This window comes from Trichoderma asperellum, chromosome 7 (assembly GCF_020647865.1).
Source record: "Trichoderma asperellum chromosome 7, complete sequence".
Classification (NCBI taxonomy): Eukaryota; Fungi; Ascomycota; class Sordariomycetes; order Hypocreales; family Hypocreaceae; genus Trichoderma; species Trichoderma asperellum.
This window is the reverse complement of record NC_089421.1, coordinates 1,559,630-1,582,770: the sequence shown is the minus strand read 5'-3', so window position 1 is coordinate 1,582,770 and position 23,141 is coordinate 1,559,630. Positions and strand designations below refer to the sequence as shown.

The following is a 23,141-nucleotide window of genomic DNA, read 5'->3' as shown; positions in this document are numbered from 1 at the left end:
ATTTTTAAAGTTTTAATATTATTAATAATATTTTAATATTAATATTATTAATAATATTTTAATATTAATATTATTAATAATATTTTAATATTAATATTATTAATAATATTTTAATATTAATATTATTAATAATATTTTAATATTAATATTTAAAAATATTTATTTATAAATTAAAAAATTATTAATATTTTATTATTATAATATTAAAAACTTAAAGTATATTTTTTAAATTTTTTATTTTTTTTAAAAAAAAATTATATTTTTATTATTTTTAAATTTATTTAAAAATATAATATTTTTTTTTATTATTTAATAATTTTATATATTTTTAAATATTTTTTTTTATATTTATTAAATATTATATAATATTTAATTAAGTTTTTAAAATTAAAAATAAAAAAATTAAATTTTTTTTTATTTTTTTTTTTATTTTTAAAATATATAATTTTAAACTTAATTTTATACTAGCTTATATAAATAATTTTATATTATATAAATTTTTTTTAAATTTTTTATTTTTATTAAAATTATATTTATTAATAATAATATACTAATAATTTATTTAAGTTTATTAATAAATATTTTTTTTATTTAAAAAAAATAAATTAATATTAAAAAATTTATTTAAAATAATTAAATAATTTATAATAAAGTTTAAATTTAAAGCTTTTATTAAATATTAAAATTTTAATATTTAAAAAAATATTTTTTTTTAGCTATATTTTTATTTATATATTTAATTAAAAAAAAGTTTATAATTTTTTTTAATAATTTTTAATATATTTATTTTAAATTATATTATAATAATTAAAAAAATATTATTAATAAATTTTTATAATATAATATTTTTTTATAAAATTTAATATATTATTTATATTTATTAATATAAAAGTTTTTAATATTTAATAAATATATAAATTTTTTTTTATAATTTTTAATAATTAAATTTTTTTTTAATATATTAAAAAAATTATTATTTTTATATTAATAAATATATTTAATATATTATTTTAATATAATTTTTATATAATTAATTTATTTTTATATTTTTAAGTTTTTAATATATTTATTTAAAGTTTAAAAACTAACTTTTTATTTTATATTTTATTTTTTTTTTATTTTTAAATTTATATATAAATTTATATTTAATTTATTTTTTAATAAAACTTAAACTTAAAATTAATTTAATAATTTAAATTATTTAATTTATTTATAAATATATTTTTAGTTAAAGTTTATTAAATTAATTTTTTAATTTATTTATTACTATTTTTATTAAATAATTTTAAAAACTTTATAATTTTAAATATAAAAAATATAGTTTTATTTTTAAATTTAAATTTAATTAATAATTTTTTAAAGTTAATTATATTATAAAATTATATAATTTTAATAATTTTTATAATAAATTTTAAAATATTTTTTTTAAATTATTTTATAATTTACTATAATTTAAAAAAACTTTTATTTTTAATAATAATAATATATATATTAAAATTTCTTTTTAAAAAATAATTTAATATTTTTTTTATTAATATTATTTTTTTTAATAAAAAATTTATTATTATAATAAAAATAAATTTATTAATAAAAAAACCTTTTTAATTTTTATTAAAAGTTTTTTTTTTTATAAATTTTTAATTTAAAACTTTTTTTAAAAAAATTAAAATTTATAATTTTAATATTAATTGTTAATTTTAAAGTTTATTTTTATATATTTTTAAATATAATTAATAATTTTTAATTAAATTATTTTATATTTTTAATTTATTTTTTAAATATTTTTAATATTTAAAAGCTTTTATATATTTAATTATATTTTTTAATAATATTAATAAAAAAATAAAAAATAAAATTAAAATAATTATAATATATAATAAAAACTATATTTATATAGTTTTTTATAAATATAAATAAATAATAAATAATTAAATACTGTTATTTATTAATAATAATAATAATTAATTTAATAATTAAAAAAAAGTTAATAAATTAATTATTTTAATAATATAATTAAAAAAAATAAAAGTTAATTTTATATAATATAATAATAATTAAAAAAAAAACTAAAGGTTTTTTTAAGTTTAAAAATTTAATAAAAATAAAAAAGTTATTAATAAAAAATTAAATAATAACCTAGCTAGCTAGGTTTTTAAATTTTATTATATATAATAACTCTTTAATAAGCTAATATTATTTTTTATATATTTATTAATAATATATTTTATATATTATTATATATTTACAATAATAATAATAATAATAATAATAATAATAATAATAATAATAATAATAATAATAATAATAATAATAATAATAATAATAATAATAATAATAATAATAATAATAATAATAATAATAATAATAATAATAATAATAATAATAATAATAATAATAATAATAATAATAATAATAATAATAATATTTAATTATTATTAAATAAATTATTATATTAAATAAAGTTTATTATAACTAAAGTTTACTATACTTTTGCTATATTTAGTTATATTAATATAACTCCCCTTGCTAATGCGGGGAAATGGGGCAAGCGGGGGTAGAGACGGTTACAAGAGGTTCTACTCCCCCTCACGTGCTGTGGATTGAATATAGAATTCTACATAGATTCAAACCTTTCTGTAATGTAAAGAGTAGCTCACCGTTCAATGTATAGAGGCATATTTGCAACTGTTCCAAGTCTAGCCTGCAAATTCCCACGGACGCTGCCCTCCCCATTCATCTGCCGCCTCTCAACTGAAACTATGGCTAAAACAAGCACAACCCATAGGCTCGCTCAGCTGAGAGCTCTGATGAAGGAGCATAACGTTCAGATTTATGGTAAGGGTTTGCGGTACATTTAGCCTCAGTACCCGCCAGCCTGGCCAGTATAGATATAGTATCGCTCACATCTGTATTATTTTCAGTCGTACCGTCGGAAGATAGCCATAGTTCCGAGTATATTGCCTCCTGTGACGCTCGGCGCGAGTTCATCAGCGGATTCACAGGCTCTGCTGGGTGCGCCGTCATCACAGAAACCGCTGCAGCTCTCGCGACCGATGGACGATACTTCAACCAAGCTACTCAACAACTGGATGAAAATTGGACACTATTGAAGCAGGGGCTCCAAGATGTTCCCACCTGGCAAGAGTGGGCAGCCGAGCAGTCTGCTGGAGGAAAGTCTGTTGCCGTAGACTCAACTCTGGTCACGGGCTCTGCAGCAAAGAAGCTTGCAGAAAAGATTCGCAAAAGCGGCGGCTCTGACTTGGTTCCCCTTGACGTCAACTTGGTGGATAAGGTCTGGGCCGACAGCAGACCAGCCAGACCCCAGCAAGGCATCAGAGTTCTCTCCGAGAAATTTGCCGGCAAATCAGTTAAGAGCAAACTAGCGGACCTCCAAGCAGAGCTTGAGAAGAAGCGATCTCCCGGTGTGTTCATCTCGATGCTTGACGAGGTGGCGTGGCTATTCAATTTGCGCGGCAACGACATCCCCTACAACCCGGTCTTCTTCTCGTATGCCGTAATCACGCCAAAGGGAGCGGCTTTATACGTGGACGAGTCTAAGCTGGACCAAGACTGCCGAGCGCATTTGGCCAAGTATGAAGTTGCCGTCAAGCCATACGAGACTTTCTTCCGTGATGCGGAACAGCTCCATGCACAATTTGTCGCTTCTACTGAGAAGGAAGGTGGCGCCCCCGCGGGTAGCTTTCTCATGTCTAACAAAGGATCTTGGGCCCTGAAGAGAGCACTGGGTGGAGATGCAGCAGTCGAGGAGATTCGTAGCCCCGTTGGGGATGCAAAGGCTGTCAAAAACGAAACTGAAATGGAAGGAATGCGGGCCTGCCATATCAGAGACGGTGCTGCCCTCATCCAGTACTTTGCGTGGCTCGAGGACCAGCTTGTCAACCAAAAAGTTGTGCTGGACGAAGTACAAGCTGCTGATAAGCTAGAAGAATTGCGGTCGCAGAAGGAGCACTTTGTCGGATTATCATTCCCGACAATATCATCGACTGGCGCGAAGTGAGTTTATACCCTCGCTCCTCGTATCTCCCTCTACCTCAATGTTGTGCTGACAATGACCTATAGCGCGGCTGTGATTCACTATGGTCCTGAACGTGGAAACTGCGCTACCATTGACCCCAATGCTATCTACCTATGTGATTCAGGGGCTCAGTACTTGGATGGCACAACGGATACTACACGGACACTACACTTTGGGCAGCCCTCGGAAGCTGAACGAGAGGCTTACACGCTCGTTCTTAAAGGAAACATAGCCTTGGATGTAGCTATTTTCCCCAAGGGGACGACAGGATTTGCTCTTGATTCTCTAGCCAGACAACATCTCTGGGTGAGTCTACATGCATCTTCAGTCATGCAATTTTATCTTCGTTATGCTAATGTATTGCAGAAAGCGGGATTGGACTATCGACATGGCACTGGCCATGGCGTGGGATCATTCCTGAATGTCCATGAAGGCCCAATTGGCATTGGTACTCGCATCCAGTATACCGAAGTGCCATTAGCCCCTGGAAATGTCATATCGAACGAGCCAGGATATTATGAAGATGGTAATTTTGGCATTCGAATCGAGAACATCGTTATGGTTAAAGAGGTTGAGACCAAACATTCCTTTGGAGATAAGCCATTCCTTGGTTTCGAGCACGTAACCATGGTACCTTATTGCAGGAGCTTGATAAATGAGAGTATGCTCACGGAGGATGAGAAGGCTTGGTTGAATGCGTCCAACGCAGAAATTTTGGAGAAGACCAAGGGATACTTTGAGGGAGATGCCATTACGACAGCCTGGTTGGAACGAGAAACCCGGCGCATTGAGTAGGAGTACTTCACTATAGAGATAAATGAAAGAGGGGTTTGGGGGAAAATGGAAAAAAAAAGGAAAGAGGTTTTATCTTAGAGGCTTACAAACGCCGACAGGACAAAAGTTAAAACGAACGATGCAACAAACCATCCAGTTCTTGTGCTATGGCTAAGAAGAGGAACTCTCTCTGCGAGATACTTGGGAAAATTAAGAAATCTCGGCAAGGGCAGCCCATATGAAGAGGCGAGCTTGGTTAAGTTGAAAATGTTAGGAGAGACAGCTTAGGGGCGAGAAAATTGGCGAGCGCACTTACATGATAGCATGCTGTAAGCACTCCGCCAAGTAACACAAGAGTGCGAGAAAAGACCGAAACAACAAGACCGGTGGCAAAGCCTAAGAGAGAGGGGATGATCAATGGTCATTCTCCAAGGAAACACATGTGACATGAAATGCCTATCAACTAACCAACAACACTGCCAGAAGAGATTTGCCGGATGATTTCAGGAGAAGACAGCGGTTCCACAGGTTTCGCCGCATACTGAGTCGGGGCTGCTGCGGATTGCTTTCGCCGAGAGTCAAACCGAATGGTAGAGGCGTTTGCCGCAAAGGCCCCGTAGCAGACGCCTGTGCCGATACCCCCAAAGAGAAGTCTTCGGGAGTAGCGAAGGGCGGAGAATTGCTTCATTGCGTGACTCATTGTGCTGAGGTTGAGAGGATGACGGCTAGTATTCAGAGTTGGCAAGCCAGCAGTGTTAGTTAATGAAGGCAAGTGAGGTTACAAGTTCCAAGCTACCTATCTACCTACCTAGGCACCTATGACGTAGTAGGTATTTGAAGGCCTGCAAGCAAATGACATCGTGCTGCTGCTGCATTGAGGTTTACGTAATCAGCACTGCTGATAGTCATGATGCTCTATACAGAGTTCAGGGACTCAAGGTGGGTGGTAGTATTATATCTATCTATTCACGGCGTAAGTTCACATTGATGCATGCGTGCTCTGAAGCAATTGTTAACGTCATCTTAACTTGTGTTTCTAGCAACTCCGCAGCGTACAGTCGACTCCCCAGTTGTTTCACCCGGCAGCTGCGCTTACATCTCAGCTTACCGGAAATCTCTAGGGCTTATTTCGGCCTCTATTAGTGCGGTATGCTTCCCACTCCAAGGCTCCATATGGCAATGGATTCAAGCAGCAATATGCATATGCATGTGCCTGAGTCGCGCCAATGCCTTGAGCGCCCATAAAACTAAGTTGTTGATAAGTTATCATAAGCATTTGCATTTAGCCCTTTTTTTTTTATTAGGTGGATGATTACAATCTCCTGGCATGTAATTGATGGCTTAAATCTCCAAGACCAAGTCAGTATTTGGGGCGATTTTAGCGAGTGGGGCACTGCCATTCAGTCTCTCTGCTTTTTAAATATTCGTCATTTGACGCTCTTCTCAATCCATCATCTGGAAACCCCTCATAGCATAGCAGCAGAGCAGTTGAAAATGAAGGCGTACATGTACGATAACGTGCCAGTAAGCCCATCCACAGAACCGGCGCTTGTGACGAAGAGAGACACAGAGAGAGATCCTAACGAGGCATGATTATGCAAAGGGCGACCAGCGTCTGCCTCATGACTCTGGCCGAGAGGTGACGGCTAGCGACTTGGCCACCATCGGCGTGCTCTACCGTCGCCTTGCCGAAACCAGCGAGGTGGACGTGCTGGCGGCCGAACGTGGATACAAGAACCGCGATGAGATTGTCGTGTCGCCCGAGAAGATGGGCGACGTCTATGAGGACAAGGTCAAGATGTTCTTCAACGAGCACTTACACGAGGACGAGGAGATTCGGTACATCCGGGGCGGCCAGGGCTACTTCGACGTCCGGAACAAGGGTGACGAGTGGGTGCGCATTCAGTTGGAAAAAGACGATCTCATCATTCTGCCCGCCGGCATCTTCCACCGCTTCACCACTGACGAGTCCAACGTGAGTTTTTGTCCTTCTTTCTCTGTTTGGAAATGTCAATCCAGTCACCCCGTGAGATGCATGAGCATAGCATAAGACAAGTCTCACTGACCTTTCTCCCCTCTCCCCTCTAGTATGTCCACGCCATGAGGCTCTTCAAGGATGAGCCAAAGTGGACTCCCCTGAACCGCGCTCCAGAGCTGGACGGCAATGACATCCGTAAAGAGTATGTCGGCCAGTATCTCAGCTGAACTAACCAGCGACCGAGGGGGGAAAAAAATAAAAAATAAAAAATATAAAAAAATTAAAAATCATGGCGATTGTCTCAGCAGTAGTCATTGTAGTTAGCAGCTTAGATGTGGACAATTACAAAGTCATTTGGAAAGAATTCGAAGAACCGGGAACCAATGGTTTCCTAATCAATTGGATCCAAATCGCCATCGTGTGACCTCCAACCCTCCTCACCGCTAACAATAACAGCCTTCACCATTTCCGCCGCATCGCGAATGAGAGATGCGGTGGCGATGTGTCTGAGTAATGGCAGGCATGTGGAGGAGGCGAAAAGAGAAACTCATTTATGCATAAACCGAACAACATTCCTGCGACGGTTCGTTTAAAGCTCTCGTCACCTCCTCTGCGCAACTGCCGATGGTTCAATTCTCTCTTAGCTCCTTTTTTCCCTCCAACCTGGCGACGCCTCATAAGTCACACAGTATCGCTTGACGTTTATGCCTTACTCTGGGAGACGCCGCTGCACTGTCTCTTTTGGCAGGAAGCGTAGACTCAAACTGCCGCTGGATTTCGCCTGCCGCTTGCTGTCGCCAAACGAGTTCCTCTAGACATGGAGGCTCGCACAGAAGTTAGCGAATCGAGCGACGGGCCGGCGAGGCCCAAACTGCAGCTGCCGGCGAGTTGCGATCCGCCTTCGCCGAATGGATCAACAAAGAAGCTTGTCTGGATTGTGCGTTCTTCGTTTCCCTCGTCTTTCTGTCTCATTGCGCAGCCATCAACCCCCCTCCGCATGGCCGTCTCACTGCTTACAGCTGCCGTCTCTAGATCTTTGGCGGCACCGGCCACATGGGCCGGTCGCTGGTCAAAAGCACCTTGTCCCACGGCGATCTGGTGTGCTCGGTAGGGCGAATCTTTGAGACGCCACAGAAGGACATGGAGGGCATCCATGAAAACTGCCTGGGCCTCCTGTGCGACGTGCGCTCGCGGGAGTCGGTCAATCGCGTCTTCCGGCAGGTCATGGACAAGTTTGGCCGCGTCGACGTGGTCGCAAACTGCTCGGGCTACGGCGTCATCGGGTCGTGCGAGGACCAGGACGAGCACGATCTGCGCAACCAGTTCGAGACCAACTTCATGGGCACGCTGCACATCATCCACGCGACGCTGCCCTACTTCCGGCGGCAGCAGGCCGGGCGGTATCTGATCTTCAGCTCTACGTCCGGCGCTCTGGGCGTGCCGGGCCTGGGGCCCTACTGCGCCAGCAAATATGCCGTCGAGGGCCTCATCGAGGCTATGCTGTATGAAACAGATGCGTTCCACGTCAAGGCCACGCTCATCGAACCAGGGCTCGTCCGACGTGACGAACCTGACTCTGGCAACAGTCCCTTGCCCACCTGGGGCCATTTTTTCATCAAGCCGCCCAGCGAGCATTATTCAACCGCAACTTCTCCAGCCCTTCACGCAAAGCGAATGGTGCAGTGGCTGGGAGATCGCCAGCCAACAAGTGCCGTCAAGTGCGCTGAGCTCGTCTGGCAACTGGGTCACTGCTCGTATCCGCCATTAAGGCTACTGCTTGGCAGCTATGCTATCGAGAGCATCCGAGACAGAATGCGCTCCGTCACCGAAGAGCTGGAGGACTGGAAGCATCTGAACTTTGCCATAGTGCCCGATTCCGACAAAGAGGGAACCGAGGAAATAGGTGCCGAAGCAAGTGCGGATTTTGTTGTTGCTTGAAGAAGAATGAGTAAGTGCAGGCCACAGCGTAACAGTTTCTTGTTTCTTGTTTATATCTTCGCTCTTATATGCACCTTCCTTCCTCTCTCTCTCTCTCTCTATATATATATATACCTTATATATACACATAATCCCATGTAATAGTATAATATTTTTGCAACTAGTGAAGAATATTGTCCAGCAAAAGTGCTGCAAAACATATTCATGCTAGTGGAATAAACTTATTTTTATAATCGCTACATGGTGTAAATTTGTAAACTTATATACTTGATCTCTAGCTCTTTATAAGGTATATTAGAAAATGTAGTTGTCCTTGGATTATATATTTACATATATCACCTTGCTTTAATCTTTAATCAGACTGCCTTCATCCTTATCCACCTTATGCAGAGCCACCTTACTAAAATATGGTACGTCTTCTGGCCAAAGACATGATCAGGGATTATTATATAAAATGCTACAAAACACTATAATCGAAGAAATAGAGTCAATGTATTTGATATGTGCTATGATATCCATTTTTAGCTGCTTCTTCTTCTATAAAATGGTCTCTTATGTGAGTGAAGTACCTGTTAGTCAAGGTGCCACTATAATGGCACAGCATGAAATCGATCCAACTAGAGTTTATAGCACCACTCAAGCTAGGAGTATAGCTCTAAACATACTAGCGCCAGTTCATAAATTCTGCTCCCAAATCGAACGATTCACTCATTCACCTATAGCCCTTTTCTTCAATCTGCTCACTTCACGTTACTGCCAGCACATGTAAAGAGGGCTAAATAAGGATAAAGTAAATCAATCGACATAGATGTCACCTCTCGCAGGGGCAAAGAGGGTTTTACGGCCTCGGGTTGTTTTTTCCGGCATCCAGCCCACTGGCGTGCCGCATCTGGGAAACTATGTTGGTGCACTGAGGCAATGGGTAAATTTGCAACACGAGGAAAAACCCTCTACTAAATTGATATACTCTATCGTCGATTTGCATGCCATCACAGTGCCCCAGAAGCCAGAGGTGCTGAAACAGCGCAAGAGAGAAGTTTTAGCCGCTCTTCTTGCCATTGGTCTGGATCCTGAGAGATGCACCATCTTCTACCAGTCTTCTGTTTGTTGCCTGATCAAGCCCAAACGTTCCATAACCCATAGCTTACCACTGGTTGTAGGTGCCGGCTCACTCTGAGCTGATGTGGATACTTGCATGTACCGCATCTGTAGGCTATCTCTCAAGAATGACACAATGGAAGGTAGATGGACTCGCAGCAATTGCTATGCATAAACGTTCCCCTGTTGACCACATCTCAGAGCAAACTTAGCCTAGATTCATCTTCAACTTTAGACCAAGGGCCCGTTGGCTCCCGGTTGAAGTTGGGCCTCTTTTCCTATCCAGTCCTCCAGGCCGCTGACATTCTCGTTCACCGGTAAGCCCAGCATTGCCTTCCCATAGACGCCCCTTGGCGTCACCATCTCTGTACATCATGTCAACTAGTGACTGATGCATGTTGCAAAGGGCTACTCATGTGCCCGTTGGGCATGACCAACAACAGCACTTGGAGTTTGCGCGTGAATGTGTCACAAATTTCAACCATGCTTATGGAAATCATCTTGTCCCACCTTCGACCATAATCTGTATGCTTGCCGCTATAAGCCCGCCTTTCCTCCCCCCCCTCACTTGCACACTGGCTCATTGAGTGACAGCACCTGCTCAGCGCATCATGTCCTTAACAGACCCGACAAGTAAAATGTCAAAGTCTCACAAGGCGCAGCGATCAAGGATTCTTATTACCGATACTCCAGAAGACATTCGGTCCAAGATTGGCTCTGCCCTGACGGATTCGACCCCTGGTGTCTCTTACGATCCTGCCGCTCGCCCTGGGTTCTCTAACTTATTGGAAATATATTCCGTTTTTGATGCAGAAAAGCGTAGTCCAGCGCAGCTAGCCGAAATATATGCTCACACATCGCCCAAAATTTTCAAAGAGACAGTCTCAGACGCGCTGATTGCCGGGCTACACGGTATTCGAGATCGATATCTTGATCTATCTGCAAACGAATCGTATCTTGAAAAGATAGAGAAGGAGGGTGCACGAAAAGCCCAGGAAAGTGCTCAAGAAACGATGGATATCGTCAAGTCTGCTGTTGGATTGTGACGGATATTTGGCGTCAGCTAGCGCTTCGAGCCTTTTCATGTATTTATTTCCTCGCCCCTCGTGTTTAGAGTAGCCGTATAGGCATGTGTATGATAGTTGCCAGTGTTGGCCAGCCAATGCGATGTAGAATAACGTGGATCATGTGGCTGTACATCTATGCTATTATGTGTATCCTTAAATGCTGAAAATTCAGGTGAGCGCCGATTGACTTGTAGACTTGTAAGTCTCAGATAGGCTAAATTAAGATGCATAGGCAAAGTTAGCCCCTCTCGCAGTCAGCCAGAAATCTCTAACAACCTGATTTGTCGCCCGAGAGCCTCGAAGACTAGCTTAAGTTAGCAAAGTAAGCATTTATCAACAGGGATCCATTGAAATATACCTGATGACCTTCTTCACGAAGAGTGATTTCTGCTCTGGAGCGACCCTCTGACTGGGGAATGACGGATGGTCTAGACCGGACTGCAGCCACTCTCTCGACATCGGGTAGTTGACGACAAGTTTCCTCAAAGGTTCACTTAGTCGGTCTAACTCGCTCCGCAGAGCATTGCCGCCGATATTTCTTGCAAGGGATTGAGTTAACAAGGGCCCAAGCGTATCCATGGCTCTCTTGAAAGTTTCCTGAAGCATTGTATCATCTCCCCGAGTGCCGACAAACGCAGTCTATTTGTGTGTTAGCTCGCCATTGGATGCCATAATGATAGAAAGTTCAATAACAAGATATGTCATGCATACCCAAAATTCCGCCGCAGCCGCCTTAGGTAATGGCTCTTTCCCGTCCATAACCTGCAGCGTGAATAGGAAAAAGAACTCGATTGAGTCTGATGGTTCCAGGCTGATGAAAGCGCTGGGGCTTCTAGTCAGCAGTCGGCTGACAAGATCAATGCCATTCTGTACGAGCTCAGGCTCTGCTCCCGGCTCTATTCTCACATGTCAATACGGCTGGTTTTATCTGCGGCCAAGAATAGTGGAAGTCTTACCGGGAAGCTGTTTCAAGAGTCCGATTACCCAGGAGAGCACATCCGAGAGTATCTTTTGATACTCTCCCAGCATCTGAGGAGGTAGGGAGCTAATAAAAGAACACGCCATGCTGACAACAATACCAATCCTAGGTGTATCTTTCGAATGCCCAACCAGAAAGCGCACTATATCCTCGGGGGTAAGGACGAACGGTCCCGGCTCACTTTCGGAGAAACCGCTGCGAAGTACGCTGCATATCAGCTCTGTAACCTCTGAGCTTCCACTGTACACATTTTGGACTTCGACAATGATGCGTATTATTTGCTCTTGAATGTGGATCAATTTGGGGGTCTTGGCTTTCTGGTTGGAATCAGTCTCAAGATCGATTGAGAAGTCTGGAGGAGATTGCAAGCCCTTGCCCATGCTTGCCAGACATCTCAGGGCCCTGAGAGCGACATGCAGGCCAACGTGTTCCTCAGGCAAGATATCTGAGCAAGGAAGTTCCATTTGCTGCGGTAGTATTTCATCATTGGTTACATTCACTAACTTCATGGATTGTTGGACGTCGCCTTGTATAATATCAAGCAATCCAGAACAAGCAATATATCTCTTCTCATCCTCAGGAATGGCTTGAGCAATGGCGGCGAGAGCGCCTACAATTTTCTCACGAGAAATGCAATCAAGTGATGCTGTGGCAACTAAATTGCGGTACTCGGCTAGGAGGCCCTCCATTTGAGGATGCAGATGTGACCGGCAAGACGAGCAAAGCCGGTGTATAGACTTTGATGCTGGTATGGCCATGGAGTGTTCTGAAACTTCGTTGAACAGAAGACTGAGGGCGGTAGGTAGAAGGTGGGTATTTCTTTCAAAGTATTCGGTGTACTGTTCAATTAGAGTGAGGCAAGTTTGCCTTACTCGGGCTGGTATGTTCTTCTGAGCACTTCGAAGCACCGAAAATAGGGGCGAAGAGAAAACCGCGGCGAGGAAGTCATCACAGCGCGGATCTTCTCGACTACAGTCCGCTAGACCGCCCAAGCAGAAAATAGCTGACTCTAGTTCCAACCAGGATGAGCTTGCCAAGGTTGATAATATCAATGAAGAAAAGGTTTCGACAAGCCTCGGCCCGATCAAGGCATATACAGCTTGCAAAAGATCCACTACGTCTTTCCTAGCATCGTTGAATCCGGCGCGATCACCTGAATCCCATGAATGAAATTCATCTGCTGGAGGATAGATAATCTTCTTCCATGCATGTGAGGTCGCCTGGAAGATATATGGAATCGTGATTGCAGTTACTGAGCTTGCCGAAGTAGACTCTGGATCCATATCCGAGATGGATTCGGTCAGGGTCGACCAAAATTCGATGGCGGGGACAAAAATCTTGTTCTCAGCAACCGGATAGCCATCAGCCGCAAGAAGACCGCACAACCTAGACAGGATATTCTTGTTCTGGTCATGATCATTCTGAATGAGAACTTCTACTCGGGCTTCACCGAAGGCGAGAAGTACATATCCGAGCTGCGTTGACTCAAAGTCAACATCCCCCTGTATGAGTTGGTCATATCGGTGTTGGAACCATGGCGTATCAAAGATATTGGCGAGCATAGTATAGTGGTGCTCGGTGAGCAGAGAAGGCCAGTTGAAGAGCACATCAATAAGCAATTCCGCAGCCGCATTGTATAGTTCCTCGACCATCAAAGCGCTGATAGAGCCTCCGATGAGGGGTCGTAGAGAATCCGCAATGTAGCTATTTCGTGCCGATGTTTTCTGAGCAAATGAAACCCACGACTAAAGAGAATCCGATTAGTCTCCCCTGATTTGTCATACCAAGAAGGCACAGAGTCACCTACCTGAAGACATCTCAGTGCATCTTGCTTAACCTCTGGAGAAACATCATCTCGGCTCATGCACATGGCTATGAGTGCTACAGAGTCTGAAGTGTTTGCAAGGACCGAGTCGTACAGGCCAACACTTGGTTCAAGTCAGCGACGCTATATAATATTGATGAAGCGAGTGGTAGTTCTCATACTTGCTTGCTGCGTTCAGATCAATGCGAGTAACATCCTCCAGAATATTGCTAATCACCAAGATAGCCGCGTGCAAATGCACTCCCGTAAGTCTTTCTGATATGGCGTTGAAATCAACCGACTCGTCGATCGTGCCAGGTTGCCAAGCTCGATTTGACGCCAGGCTGACAAGAAGGTGAAAGATGTAGCGGTTGCACAGTCTGTGGAAATATATGAAGTAGGTGGCCAACGCAGACGCCAACTTGCGTACAACAAGTAGTCCGGTCTTTTGCTGTAGAGCCCCGAGGTACCATTCCAACAACGAGACGAGGAGCTCTATGGCATCACTGTCGCTAAGAGACGCACTGATCGATGTCAATCGGAGAGCTCAGTGCATAGTGTACTGAACGGCGAACGTACTTTTCGGTATTCAACTTAACGATGATTGTGAGCGCACCGAAAAACTTGACTTTCTCGTCCGGACGCCCAAGTAGGTGGTGGGCGAGCGACCATGCTTGTGGTGAACTTTGCAGCCGTGATAGGGTCGATTGTGTTTTGGAAATCGTGCTAGGAGAAGCTGGTTCATACAGAGAAAGAATCAGCTTTGCCATCATTAGCAGTGATGTCTCTAAAACATTAGATTCTAAGAAGAAGAGGGCCAGAAAGGCTAACCGATTCGACCTGCTCGATTTCAGAGGGGAGAAGCTCATCTTGCATCGTGACGGATTCTGCCGGCAAGTCTCGCGGAAATTCGTTCCACACGGATCACCAAGCCGTGACTGTTAGCTTAATTGCACGGGAATGTCATATCAACAAGTGATTTTGCGCAGTATACATAGAGAGGATTTCCCAAATGGACTGGAGCTTGAATATTACATAGCAGAGCTAGCAGCCCGTCGTCTTTCAAGCTGTAGTATTATCATATGCCATGTGCGGAATGTACTACTCCGGATGCGGTTTAGCTTATGGGAATGCAGCTCATCTATAAAATCATTGTTATGGGTACGGTTCTCTCCGATATAAGATATTGGTATTCTATATTAGGCATTGCAGTCATGCTTTCAATTATCGAATCCATCTTACAATCAATTTGCGAAGAGTTGATAGAAAATCCTTACACGCGGCTTTCCCCAAAATTGAGTTGAGATACGACGTGAGTGTCGCACGCCGTAGATTGAATGCGAGGGCGTGAAATACAGATCCAAGGGGTGAATCTAGCATATGGCATGCTGTATGCATTATTACGCCAATATCAAGAAAGACCAAAAAAAAAAAAAAAAAGAAAAAAAAAAAAAAAAGTACGAATGGGACGATTTGATATTGTCAGGAATAAGACATACACATATTTTTGTGTGTGTGTTTCTTGTTTCTTGTTTGCTCGTATTATTCATTCATTCTATGTACTCATTTGGCCTCTGGCCTTTCACATCAGCCTTGATTTCGCTGTGTTAGTATTTACCAGGCTATATTTTTATCTAGCAAGTTGCTTTATGTGATTTAAAACAAGCAAGATTTGCATTTCTTGGTTGGTTATCGCACATTTACGGCAGCGACGTCTCTACCTGCTGCGCCCATAATATCATCAATATCCGTGGCGGAGTCTTCTGTTCTGCGGCCTTCGAATAACCGCCTCCACCAGCTTGGGGGATCAAATGGCCTGGAGCCGTTGTGCAGCGGTGGATATACATCGTTGAAGAAGTACCAAATGTGACCAATGACGACACCCATAATCTCGTCTCTCGGTACGGTCCCGTGCATAAACAGGCTAAAGGCCATCAACACCCATGGCAGATATGGAGCGGTAAAAACAAGCAGGCCGAGGAAGCTTAGCCTGGTGTCGGGATTGCGCCGCGACCAAATATAGACGAGTGTAGACGAGAGCGGGTGCCCGAGGAATGGCATGGAAACAAGCGGCGATAGTGCGATAAGACTGGCCATGGCATAGAGGAGAAGCCAGGAGAAATACGCAGCCGATCGCCCCGATGACTCTTCAAGCAGCCGCGCATATCTCTGAAGAAAGTATATGTGAAAGAGTAAGTCAAGCGAAAAGGGACCGAAGTAGAGAAACGTCGTCAAGAGGCGCCAGTACTGTGTTTTGCATCAATCAGTCAGCACATGCAAATGCGTAGCGGATAGGAACTGGCCAACCTGAGACTTGACGAAGACGGCTCGGAAGCTATAGAATAGCTGAAACGGCGTTACCATATGGCACTGGACGAGGGCGCTGGTCAACACCGTTGCGGCTGTCCACCATCGCGTGCACGTCGGCATCTCCCAGAACCATGTTTCCAGCGGAAGGCGATCGCCGCCCATTACTTGATCCATTTGGAAGAACGGGGAACTTTAACAATCATGCGCTAATCAAAGGATGACCGCAGTCGACATGAAAGATGCGTCGGTGATGCGACTGTCGGACGTAAACCAATAAATGCTGAGGTGGCCTTTCGCAGGCGAGAATGTGAGCCTGAAGAAAGTAAGTTAATCGGAGCTGGGCTACCGGCACTGCAATACGCATATGCATGTTACACCATTGCCACTCTGGCAGTTACGCAATTAGTAAGGTAGAGGGTACTTAGCGACCAGCCACTGAATACTTGCTTGGTCGGACGTGGCTTATGATGCTGATGATTATTGTACTGTTAAATTTGCTGGTGAATAAATGGGAGCTTGATATTTCCATACATATGATCTAAAATGCCATTTGCTAACGCTACCCATTCATTAAAATCTATTCTCTACAGATGCACCTCTACATCAGAGTGGGAGGCATCGAAGCATGGGTTAGCCAACAAAGTCCATTTATAGATGGTGCTAGTAGTAGCTACTTGCCCAAAATCGCCTAGGAGGCTAACCAACACCTGCGTCAGTGTCTCTGTGTGGAGACGTAGCGCTCGGCAAGCACGCAGTGGCACTACCTACCAGAGTACTACTACAGCGCTTCCAAAGTGCTTAGGATGTCGTTCCTTGTACCCTTCGGGGCCTCGCTTTGCTGCTCAGCTTTGAGCACCGCCAAGAACATATCTATCAATGACTTGCCACACAATCTACCATGAAACTCCTCTCGTGTGCTTGGCACGGTGGCTTCATTTTTGCTCTCCTGTCAAGCGACCTTGCGTGGGCTAACGACCAGAGCCGCCAAGCTGAGAAGGCTTCTTCCCCGAGTACGCCTGGCCAATGCGAAGTACGAACCATCAACTACATCACACACACACTGCCGTCGCTCTGCTTCAAGAGCTCATGGACAGACTCGTTACCGACTCCAACTAAGTTGCCTGTTACAGGCGACTCTTATAACACCACCCAGCATGTCACGCGACCGCCTGTAGAGGAGCAGGCTCCTCCATCTGCTACCGAGCAAACGGACACGTTCACGGACACCTCTGCGGGCGATACCTTCGCGACACCTTTCATGTCGTTTGAAGACTGGAAGAAGATGATGTTGGAGCAAACTGGACAAGATCCCCAGGACTTACATCTGCGAAATTCGAGCGGGCGTCAGAAAGCTGATAGACCATCTCCCGAGTTGGATGATGTAGGATTGGGCGAAGAAGGGGAGATATCCCTAGTATTCGACGATTACGGAGAAGAAGGCCCTAAACCTGGAACTCCCACGGACTCGGCAAATACGAACAGCGGTGACGATGTCGACAACACCTTGATGTCCAAGGACGGAAAAACGCCTATCCACCGAAGCAAAGACGCTGGAAAAACCTGCAAGGAACGCTTTTCATACTCGTCGTTCGACGCGGGCGCCACCATCTTGAAGGCAGGGCCGCAAGCACAAAATGCGAAAGCCATCTTAGTTGAAAACAAGGACACTTACATGCTGCTAGAATGTGCCGCGCAAAACAAATATGTCATCGTCGAACTTAGCGACGATATCCTCATCGACACCATTGTCATCGCCAACTTTGAATTCTTTTCCAGCATGGTTCGCCATTTCCGAGTTAGCGTAAGCGATCGGTATCCTGTCAAAATGGATAAATGGAGGGAGGTGGGAATTTTTGAAGCCGCAAATTCGCGAGATATCCAGGCATTTCTTGTGGAGAACCCCCAGATCTGGGCCAAATATGTTAGGCTGGAGTTTCTGACTCACTACGGGAATGAGTACTATTGTCCGGTTTCTATACTTCGTGTACACGGCTCGAGGATGCTTGATTCTTGGAAAGATAGCGAGACGAATCGAGAAGATGAGGTTCACGAAGAGGATGAAGAAGATCTTCCCGTTCCCACTATTGCTACACAGCCGGTAGCAGCAGGACCCAATCCACAACCCAGAGACAAGAATGAGACTCTTCCAGAGCTTGCAAGTACTTGTCTGCCTCGCGTTGACGAAGCCCCTTTCCCTCAAATCAAGGAAACATGCGCTGTATCCCCTATTGCTGCAGGCGATGCAAAATCAGGCGATCAAAGCTCTGGACAAACTGATGAAGGGACAAAACGACAAACTAAAGATGGCGTCGTGGAATCAGACGCTGCTTCGCAAGACTCTCCAAAATCAGACGCCACCCAGGCTCGGGACGTATCTTCCGCACCACCAATAAAACAGACAGATCCTTCCAAACCTACCACGGACAATGCGCAGACTTCGGCAGAGTCTCCAGATGCCGCCGGTTCGGGTTCTGGGAGCACAAAAAGTCGGACCACAAGCGCCTCCAGCGCCACGCCAACTGTGCAAGGAAGCTTTTACAACTCCATCACCAAGCGGCTACAGCAAGTAGAGTCAAATCTCACGCTGTCGCTCAAATACGTTGAAGACCAGTCGCGAATAATGCAGGATGCCCTACGGCGAACCGAACAGCAGCAGGTAACTAAACTCACACGCTTCCTGGGAGACCTCAACCACACCGTTCTTGCAGAGATGCGCAATGTGCGCGAGCAGTACGAGCAGATATGGCAATCCACTGTCCTAGCTCTCGAAAGTCAGCGGGAGCAGTCTGAGCGCGATATCGTAGCCCTGAGCACCAGACTCAACCTGCTAGCCGACGAAGTTGTCTTTCAGAAACGAATGGCCATTGTACAGGCAATCCTCCTGCTTTCCTGCTTGTTTCTGGTCATCTTCTCTAGGGGAGTCCCCATTCCTTATCTTGCAGCCCTGCAGGAACAAGCAGGTGGCATTGCATATCCCTCGACGTCGCCGTATCCCGGTCAAGGATCTCATAATCTTTATAAATCCGATGCTGGCACCACACCAGGCGAACAAACACTACTGGATAGTGTCCCAGTGGTCAGTGTTTCTTCGTTCGAAGCTGCTCCCAACGTGCCGAGTAAACGAATACCTCATTCTTTGTCTGAAACGACAGAGCCCCATGAGCCAATCCGTGAAGACGGCGAAAAAGAGTATCCACGGCGGCATCCCTTACCAAGCCCGCCAGTTGAAGACAAGTACCAGTATGTACACTACTTAGACCAAGAGCCAAGGTTTCATTCGCTACATCACGCAACTCCAGCCCACCCGAACACGCCCCGAAAACCCCTTCCTTCTCTTCCTGAACATTTGGTATCAAGTCAGGACTCTTGATAAGGCGATGTTCTCGCAGAGATACATTGCTCTTCGGCATTCTGTTTTGCTTCTTATTTGAGCATTTTGTTAGTGTAATGCGTGTGGGATATTAGATCACGGCCACATGGCAATGGTATGAAGCATGTTGAATTATCATTGAACGCAGTATATGTATTAAATTACAGACCAACTTTGTTTTCTGTTTAGCTACGTATCCTCATTTTACCTTGTGAAATTCATGGCTTATCAAGCGGTATATAGCAAAGTGGGTTGGTCCGTCCGAAGTAAGTGAAAACGATCATCGCAAATAGAATCAGTAAACTTCAACAACGTCCGCAAAATCATGGTGACTTTTGTTTTTTTGGCCAAAGATAGTTCAGTTAGAACTTCACTCACTAAGACGTACTGCCGTAGAGATGCTGTATGGCGGTCTCGTAGTCGTACTCCTCGAGGGCTGCAAGACGAGTTCCTCGATCATACTGAGATCGCCGGCGCCGCTGTTCGTCACGAAAGTGCTGCCCCGCATTCGGTGTGAAGAGGCCTAACAACTGTGAGTTTGAGAATGGCCAACATGCCACAACAGCTGTGTGCTACTCACCGACATGTTCAGCATTCTCGCAACTCCGCTTCATTTTGGATTGATTATCAGGGTCTGGGAACGGCTCTTCTTGCCCAGCGAGGTCGGGCATTGGTCCATTAGATGTATAGTAAAGCTTGTCTCCGTTAGTTATCCAACCAAACTCCAGCTTACCAGAGGAATTTTGCAGCAGGATACTTACTTTGGGGCGATAGTGCGAGGCCTCTAGCATTACTGAACTGTTTCGAAATTTCTGCACCAGACAGTCTTTGCCCTGAATAGCTGTATGTCATGGTCAGTATTGAGGAACATAGGTATTCATTGAGAGAGACTTACTGGCATATGAGATCTCTGCTACCTTATCACTTTTGAAGCAGTTCCTATATAGAAATATGAATAAATCAGAATACTTGTAGGAAAAAACTGCATAAAAGAAAGAGCATACCAGCGCTGATTTCCGCGGGCATTGACAAACTTGAGTTGCTATATTAGCATAAATTCCTTGTGAATGAATTAGAATTTATGTGTACTGACATCAATAATATCCAGAGGCTGCAAATCGACGTTAGTCAAGCTGAAGGGCGTCACAAGAGAGGAGCTAAACTCACATCCACAAAGTTGATGAACGCATATCCAACGCTTATTTTAGCCGTTAGTATTTGAATAGAATAAAAGAAGAGCAAGGACTTGAATGAATGCTCACTTGCAATCGTTGGCAAAGTCGATGCGAAGGTACATGAAATCGTATTTTCCCCAACTAGACTCGTCAATGATTCTTTTAAGCATGGCTTGGTCCACTTTGTTGGGAATATTCCGAAGCATAATCTACAACACTGTCAGTGAATATTATTCATGTTTGCATAGTGGATAACTTACTGTGGTGCGAACGTCGATCCCGTCGCGAATGCGTGTGATGTCAACGTGGTTATGATGAGTCGCTGTGCTGTGATAAGTAGACCTGCTGACTCTCATGGCATTCTGGCGGCGGGCATCTGCTCTGTCAGCCCCCGAGAAGGTCCTCGATGGACTATAGTTGTTCTGGGCGGTAAGGGCTGGAGACGGCGGCGTTTGATACAAAGTTCCAAAGACAGGGTACTGCGGAGTAAATGGTGTCAAAGGGCTACCCGAGCTTGTTTGCACCGGGGGCAGGAATGAGTCTAGCATATATGGAACGGCCGGCGTGAATGGCGTTTGGAACATGAATGGATACATGGCTACAGGTGCATTGTAGTGAGCATCTCCCTGCCCAACCTGAGAAGAGTTTGAGTTTGAGTTAGGACTGACAGAACCAAGGCGTTGTTGGCCTGGGTCATCTGTTCTTTTGCTAACGGTCATATCTCCCATTGCGTCGGTGATCCCCGAGGCTGACAAAGCGTCAGAGTTGTATGCTGATGCGAATAGCTGGATTCCCTTGATTATCATCAGTGTCAGTAAAAATGCTATACGAAGTAGATGAGATTGGCATACCTCAGTGGAGATGCCACCACTGCAAGCTTGTATGACGGGGAAGGCTGTGGTGGTATCACAAAACTCAGCAACAGCTCTGAAAGAGCCGTTTGGGAAAGCAGATAACCTGACAAAAGCGAACAGGCGACCGTGTGATTGCAAGAACCGATGAGCCACTCCCATAACGTGAGTCGAGTCCATAACAACTCCGGGCGGGACTACAACAAAGACTTGGACTTGGCCAGTATGAGAGAGGCCTACTGCATAGCTGGAAAGCTTATCCAACTCAGCTCGAGGATTAGAATCCAAACTTCCTGCACCTTGTCCTACATCCAGGTGAGCGCCTTGAGACTGGGCAACGCGCGTGGGATTGGCAAAGGCAATTTTCCAGCCCTTGTCCACTTGATGAAGTTTTGCCTGTACAGCACAGGCATCTCTGATATCGGTGAAGTAGATAAACACTCCGCCACTGTGAGTCTTGAAATTTCTTGCGCCATAAGTGTGGTTGCCATCTTTTTCAATGTCCTATGCATATAATAGTTATCATAGATCAGTATTGGTTCATCAAAGCTTGGTTGGTACACTCACGGCTAAAACAGCTTCCACCTCACGCGTGGAAATTTGGGTGGGCGATGATATAACAAGAATTCTCGACAATCCAATATCGGTACTCAGCGCGCCAGAAATAGGACCTTCTCCGTCTGGTAAGCGGACGTAAGTGTTGCCAACAAAAGGGCTGAATGTTGAGGCTGTTGGTGATAATCTCGTGCCAACGCCATGCATGGAGGTGATGAAAGGATCTTTATCCATGTGAGAAACTACACCGCGAAAGCTGCTGGTAGGAAGCCGAGCGGGGGACGTGGTGGTAGCCGAGCGGGCAAAACTCTTGAGAAGGCTGGCTGATTTTGAACCATCGTCTGGGCTCATGGAGGTCAATCGAGTGTCGGGCGTGCCCTTGAAAGAATCGGCTCCTCCAGTCGATGATCGAGGAGACGACGGATTGTCATTTTGGTGCGCCATTGCAGAGTGAACCGTAGCTGGCCTAGTATGGTTGAGATCGATATATGGTTCCTGAAAGTGAAGCAAGCCTCTGTGCTCTTGGTCACAGATCACAACTAGCGGGCCTAGCAGCAGTAACGATTCTACTGCTTGTGCGTGTGTAGCAGAGAGGAAGAAGACGTAGTGAGCTCTCCGCGGAAAAGAGATGACATGTTCACAAGAGAAAGAGGAAGAAAGGCAGTGCGTGAGAGATGCTTGACGGCGCTGACTTCAAAGGACGGATTCGGGGAGCAGCTGCCAATTTTTGCCTGGAGGCAAAGTGATAACGTTGTTGCTCTTGCCTTCCTCGCATCGTGGAAAAACTTGCTCTTCCCCTTTTTTCTCCTCTTGGGATTGGGCACAGAGGGGGGTTCAATAAGGCAGGTGCCAGCTTGCCATCTGTTAGCACTGTCGCTTTTCCTTCTTCTGCTCTTGCCTTATAGCAAGCAGCAGGAGTTACCTATTCGCCATCCGATTCACGCATTCAGCTACGAACTGCGACAAGAATGATGCAACATCTTGTCAGAGCAAGATGCCATTTGTGGTTACAGCACCTGCAGCGGGCTCGCATTGCCTGATCCAGCGGTATGTTCAAGCAACATCAGATTAAAGCTGATGGTGATTTATGAGAAGAGATTGCTTGGTAGTATGTACTGAAACATTAATACGCAAGTAGATGAGTTTTGTGCCCACTGCTCCGAGGAAAAGGATAAGCTACCTGCGGCTAGATAATATCCTAGGCAA

The 23,141-nt window shown here is 43.6% G+C and overlaps 9 protein-coding genes across 10 annotated transcripts; 5 read left to right on the top strand and 4 right to left on the bottom strand.

Moving 5' to 3' along the window:
* Positions 1-2,759: 2,759 nt before the first annotated feature.
* On the top strand, positions 2,760-4,831 carry TrAFT101_011296 (uncharacterized protein; the record flags this gene model as incomplete). Its single annotated transcript, XM_024901469.1, has 4 exons — positions 2,760-2,835; positions 2,922-4,014; positions 4,081-4,342; positions 4,403-4,831. 4 exons carry the CDS (start codon positions 2,760-2,762, stop codon positions 4,829-4,831), a joined length of 1,860 nt encoding a protein of 619 aa, XP_024755097.1.
* A 58-nt stretch (positions 4,832-4,889) lies between these two features.
* On the bottom strand, positions 4,890-5,555 carry TrAFT101_011295 (uncharacterized protein). Its single transcript, XM_024901444.2, has 3 exons — positions 5,279-5,555; positions 5,127-5,206; positions 4,890-5,061 (listed from the first exon to the last, which is right to left on the bottom strand). Exons 1-3 carry the CDS (start codon positions 5,508-5,510, stop codon positions 4,906-4,908), a joined length of 468 nt encoding a protein of 155 aa, XP_024755096.2. The 5' UTR covers positions 5,511-5,555; the 3' UTR covers positions 4,890-4,905.
* A 563-nt stretch (positions 5,556-6,118) lies between these two features.
* On the top strand, positions 6,119-7,015 carry ADI1 (1,2-dihydroxy-3-keto-5-methylthiopentene dioxygenase; the record flags this gene model as incomplete). The annotated part of the gene is made up of 3 exons (XM_024909101.2): positions 6,119-6,334; positions 6,414-6,785; positions 6,899-7,015. The coding sequence occupies 3 exons, from the start codon at positions 6,119-6,121 to the stop codon at positions 7,013-7,015; spliced, it is 705 nt and encodes a 234-aa protein (XP_024755095.2).
* Positions 7,016-7,605: 590 nt separating this feature from the next.
* On the top strand, positions 7,606-8,726 carry TrAFT101_011293 (uncharacterized protein; the record flags this gene model as incomplete). Its single annotated transcript, XM_024909100.2, has 2 exons — positions 7,606-7,725; positions 7,821-8,726. 2 exons carry the CDS (start codon positions 7,606-7,608, stop codon positions 8,724-8,726), a joined length of 1,026 nt encoding a protein of 341 aa, XP_024755094.2.
* Positions 8,727-9,065: 339 nt separating this feature from the next.
* Positions 9,066-14,728, bottom strand: TrAFT101_011291 (uncharacterized protein). Of its 2 annotated transcripts, XM_024901443.2 has the most exons (9): positions 14,506-14,703; positions 14,254-14,435; positions 13,857-14,198; positions 13,678-13,798; positions 11,848-13,615; positions 11,603-11,787; positions 11,250-11,530; positions 9,296-11,195; positions 9,066-9,232 (listed from the first exon to the last, which is right to left on the bottom strand). In XM_024901443.2, the coding sequence occupies exons 1-8, from the start codon at positions 14,548-14,550 to the stop codon at positions 11,111-11,113; spliced, it is 3,009 nt and encodes a 1,002-aa protein (XP_024755092.1). In that variant the 5' UTR covers positions 14,551-14,703; the 3' UTR covers positions 9,066-9,232; positions 9,296-11,110. The 2 variants fall into 2 exon arrangements, with proteins under 2 accessions (XP_024755092.1, XP_065985336.1); XM_066129205.1 differs by having other exon boundaries at positions 9,066-11,195; positions 13,857-14,435; positions 14,506-14,728.
* On the top strand, positions 9,418-11,069 carry TrAFT101_011292 (uncharacterized protein). The gene is made up of 5 exons (XM_024907135.2): positions 9,418-9,828; positions 9,887-9,967; positions 10,026-10,141; positions 10,231-10,349; positions 10,419-11,069. The coding sequence occupies exons 1-5, from the start codon at positions 9,535-9,537 to the stop codon at positions 10,868-10,870; spliced, it is 1,062 nt and encodes a 353-aa protein (XP_024755093.1). The 5' UTR covers positions 9,418-9,534; the 3' UTR covers positions 10,871-11,069.
* Positions 14,729-15,099: 371 nt separating the features above from the next.
* On the bottom strand, positions 15,100-16,300 carry TrAFT101_011290 (uncharacterized protein). Its single transcript, XM_024901463.2, has 2 exons — positions 15,982-16,300; positions 15,100-15,921 (listed from the first exon to the last, which is right to left on the bottom strand). The coding sequence occupies exons 1-2, from the start codon at positions 16,156-16,158 to the stop codon at positions 15,364-15,366; spliced, it is 735 nt and encodes a 244-aa protein (XP_024755091.1). The 5' UTR covers positions 16,159-16,300; the 3' UTR covers positions 15,100-15,363.
* A 511-nt stretch (positions 16,301-16,811) lies between these two features.
* On the top strand, positions 16,812-20,268 carry TrAFT101_011289 (uncharacterized protein). Its single transcript, XM_024909099.2, has one exon. The coding sequence runs from the start codon at positions 16,883-16,885 to the stop codon at positions 19,352-19,354; it is 2,472 nt and encodes an 823-aa protein (XP_024755090.1). The 5' UTR covers positions 16,812-16,882; the 3' UTR covers positions 19,355-20,268.
* On the bottom strand, positions 19,474-23,015 carry TrAFT101_011288 (uncharacterized protein). Its single transcript, XM_024904819.2, has 11 exons — positions 21,948-23,015; positions 21,381-21,884; positions 20,790-21,323; positions 20,617-20,738; positions 20,522-20,552; positions 20,448-20,465; positions 20,359-20,387; positions 20,250-20,293; positions 20,116-20,195; positions 19,935-20,049; positions 19,474-19,877 (listed from the first exon to the last, which is right to left on the bottom strand). Exons 1-11 carry the CDS (start codon positions 22,377-22,379, stop codon positions 19,732-19,734), a joined length of 2,055 nt encoding a protein of 684 aa, XP_024755089.1. The 5' UTR covers positions 22,380-23,015; the 3' UTR covers positions 19,474-19,731.
* Positions 23,016-23,141: the final 126 nt, after the last annotated feature.

Coding starts and splice junctions, on each gene's coding strand:
- TrAFT101_011291 (XM_024901443.2), bottom strand. CDS start 14,550: ATGCAAGATGAGCTTCTCCCCTCTGAAATCGAGCAGGTCGAATCG. Junction 13,799..13,856: donor GATCTGAACGCAGCAAGCAA/GTATGAGAACTA, acceptor ACTTGAACCAAG/TGTTGGCCTGTACGACTCGG. Junction 13,616..13,677: donor ATGCACTGAGATGTCTTCAG/GTAGGTGACTCT, acceptor GATTCTCTTTAG/TCGTGGGTTTCATTTGCTCA.
- TrAFT101_011288 (XM_024904819.2), bottom strand. CDS start 22,379: ATGGCGCACCAAAATGACAATCCGTCGTCTCCTCGATCATCGACTGGA. Junction 20,739..20,789: donor GGATCGACGTTCGCACCACA/GTAAGTTATCCA, acceptor ACAGTGTTGTAG/ATTATGCTTCGGAATATTCC. Junction 20,294..20,358: donor GCCCGCGGAAATCAGCGCTG/GTATGCTCTTTC, acceptor ATTTCTATATAG/GAACTGCTTCAAAAGTGATA.
- TrAFT101_011292 (XM_024907135.2), top strand. CDS start 9,535: ATGTCACCTCTCGCAGGGGCAAAGAGGGTTTTACGGCCTCGGGTTGTT. Junction 9,829..9,886: donor CCATCTTCTACCAGTCTTCT/GTTTGTTGCCTG, acceptor CACTGGTTGTAG/GTGCCGGCTCACTCTGAGCT. Junction 9,968..10,025: donor CAAGAATGACACAATGGAAG/GTAGATGGACTC, acceptor ACCACATCTCAG/AGCAAACTTAGCCTAGATTC.
- TrAFT101_011290 (XM_024901463.2), bottom strand. CDS start 16,158: ATGGATCAAGTAATGGGCGGCGATCGCCTTCCGCTGGAAACATGGTTC. Junction 15,922..15,981: donor CCGTCTTCGTCAAGTCTCAG/GTTGGCCAGTTC, acceptor TGCAAAACACAG/TACTGGCGCCTCTTGACGAC.
- TrAFT101_011295 (XM_024901444.2), bottom strand. CDS start 5,510: ATGAGTCACGCAATGAAGCAATTCTCCGCCCTTCGCTACTCCCGAAGA. Junction 5,207..5,278: donor CTCTTCTGGCAGTGTTGTTG/GTTAGTTGATAG, acceptor CCTCTCTCTTAG/GCTTTGCCACCGGTCTTGTT. Junction 5,062..5,126: donor TGCTTACAGCATGCTATCAT/GTAAGTGCGCTC, acceptor AACTTAACCAAG/CTCGCCTCTTCATATGGGCT.
- TrAFT101_011289 (XM_024909099.2), top strand. CDS start 16,883: ATGAAACTCCTCTCGTGTGCTTGGCACGGTGGCTTCATTTTTGCTCTC.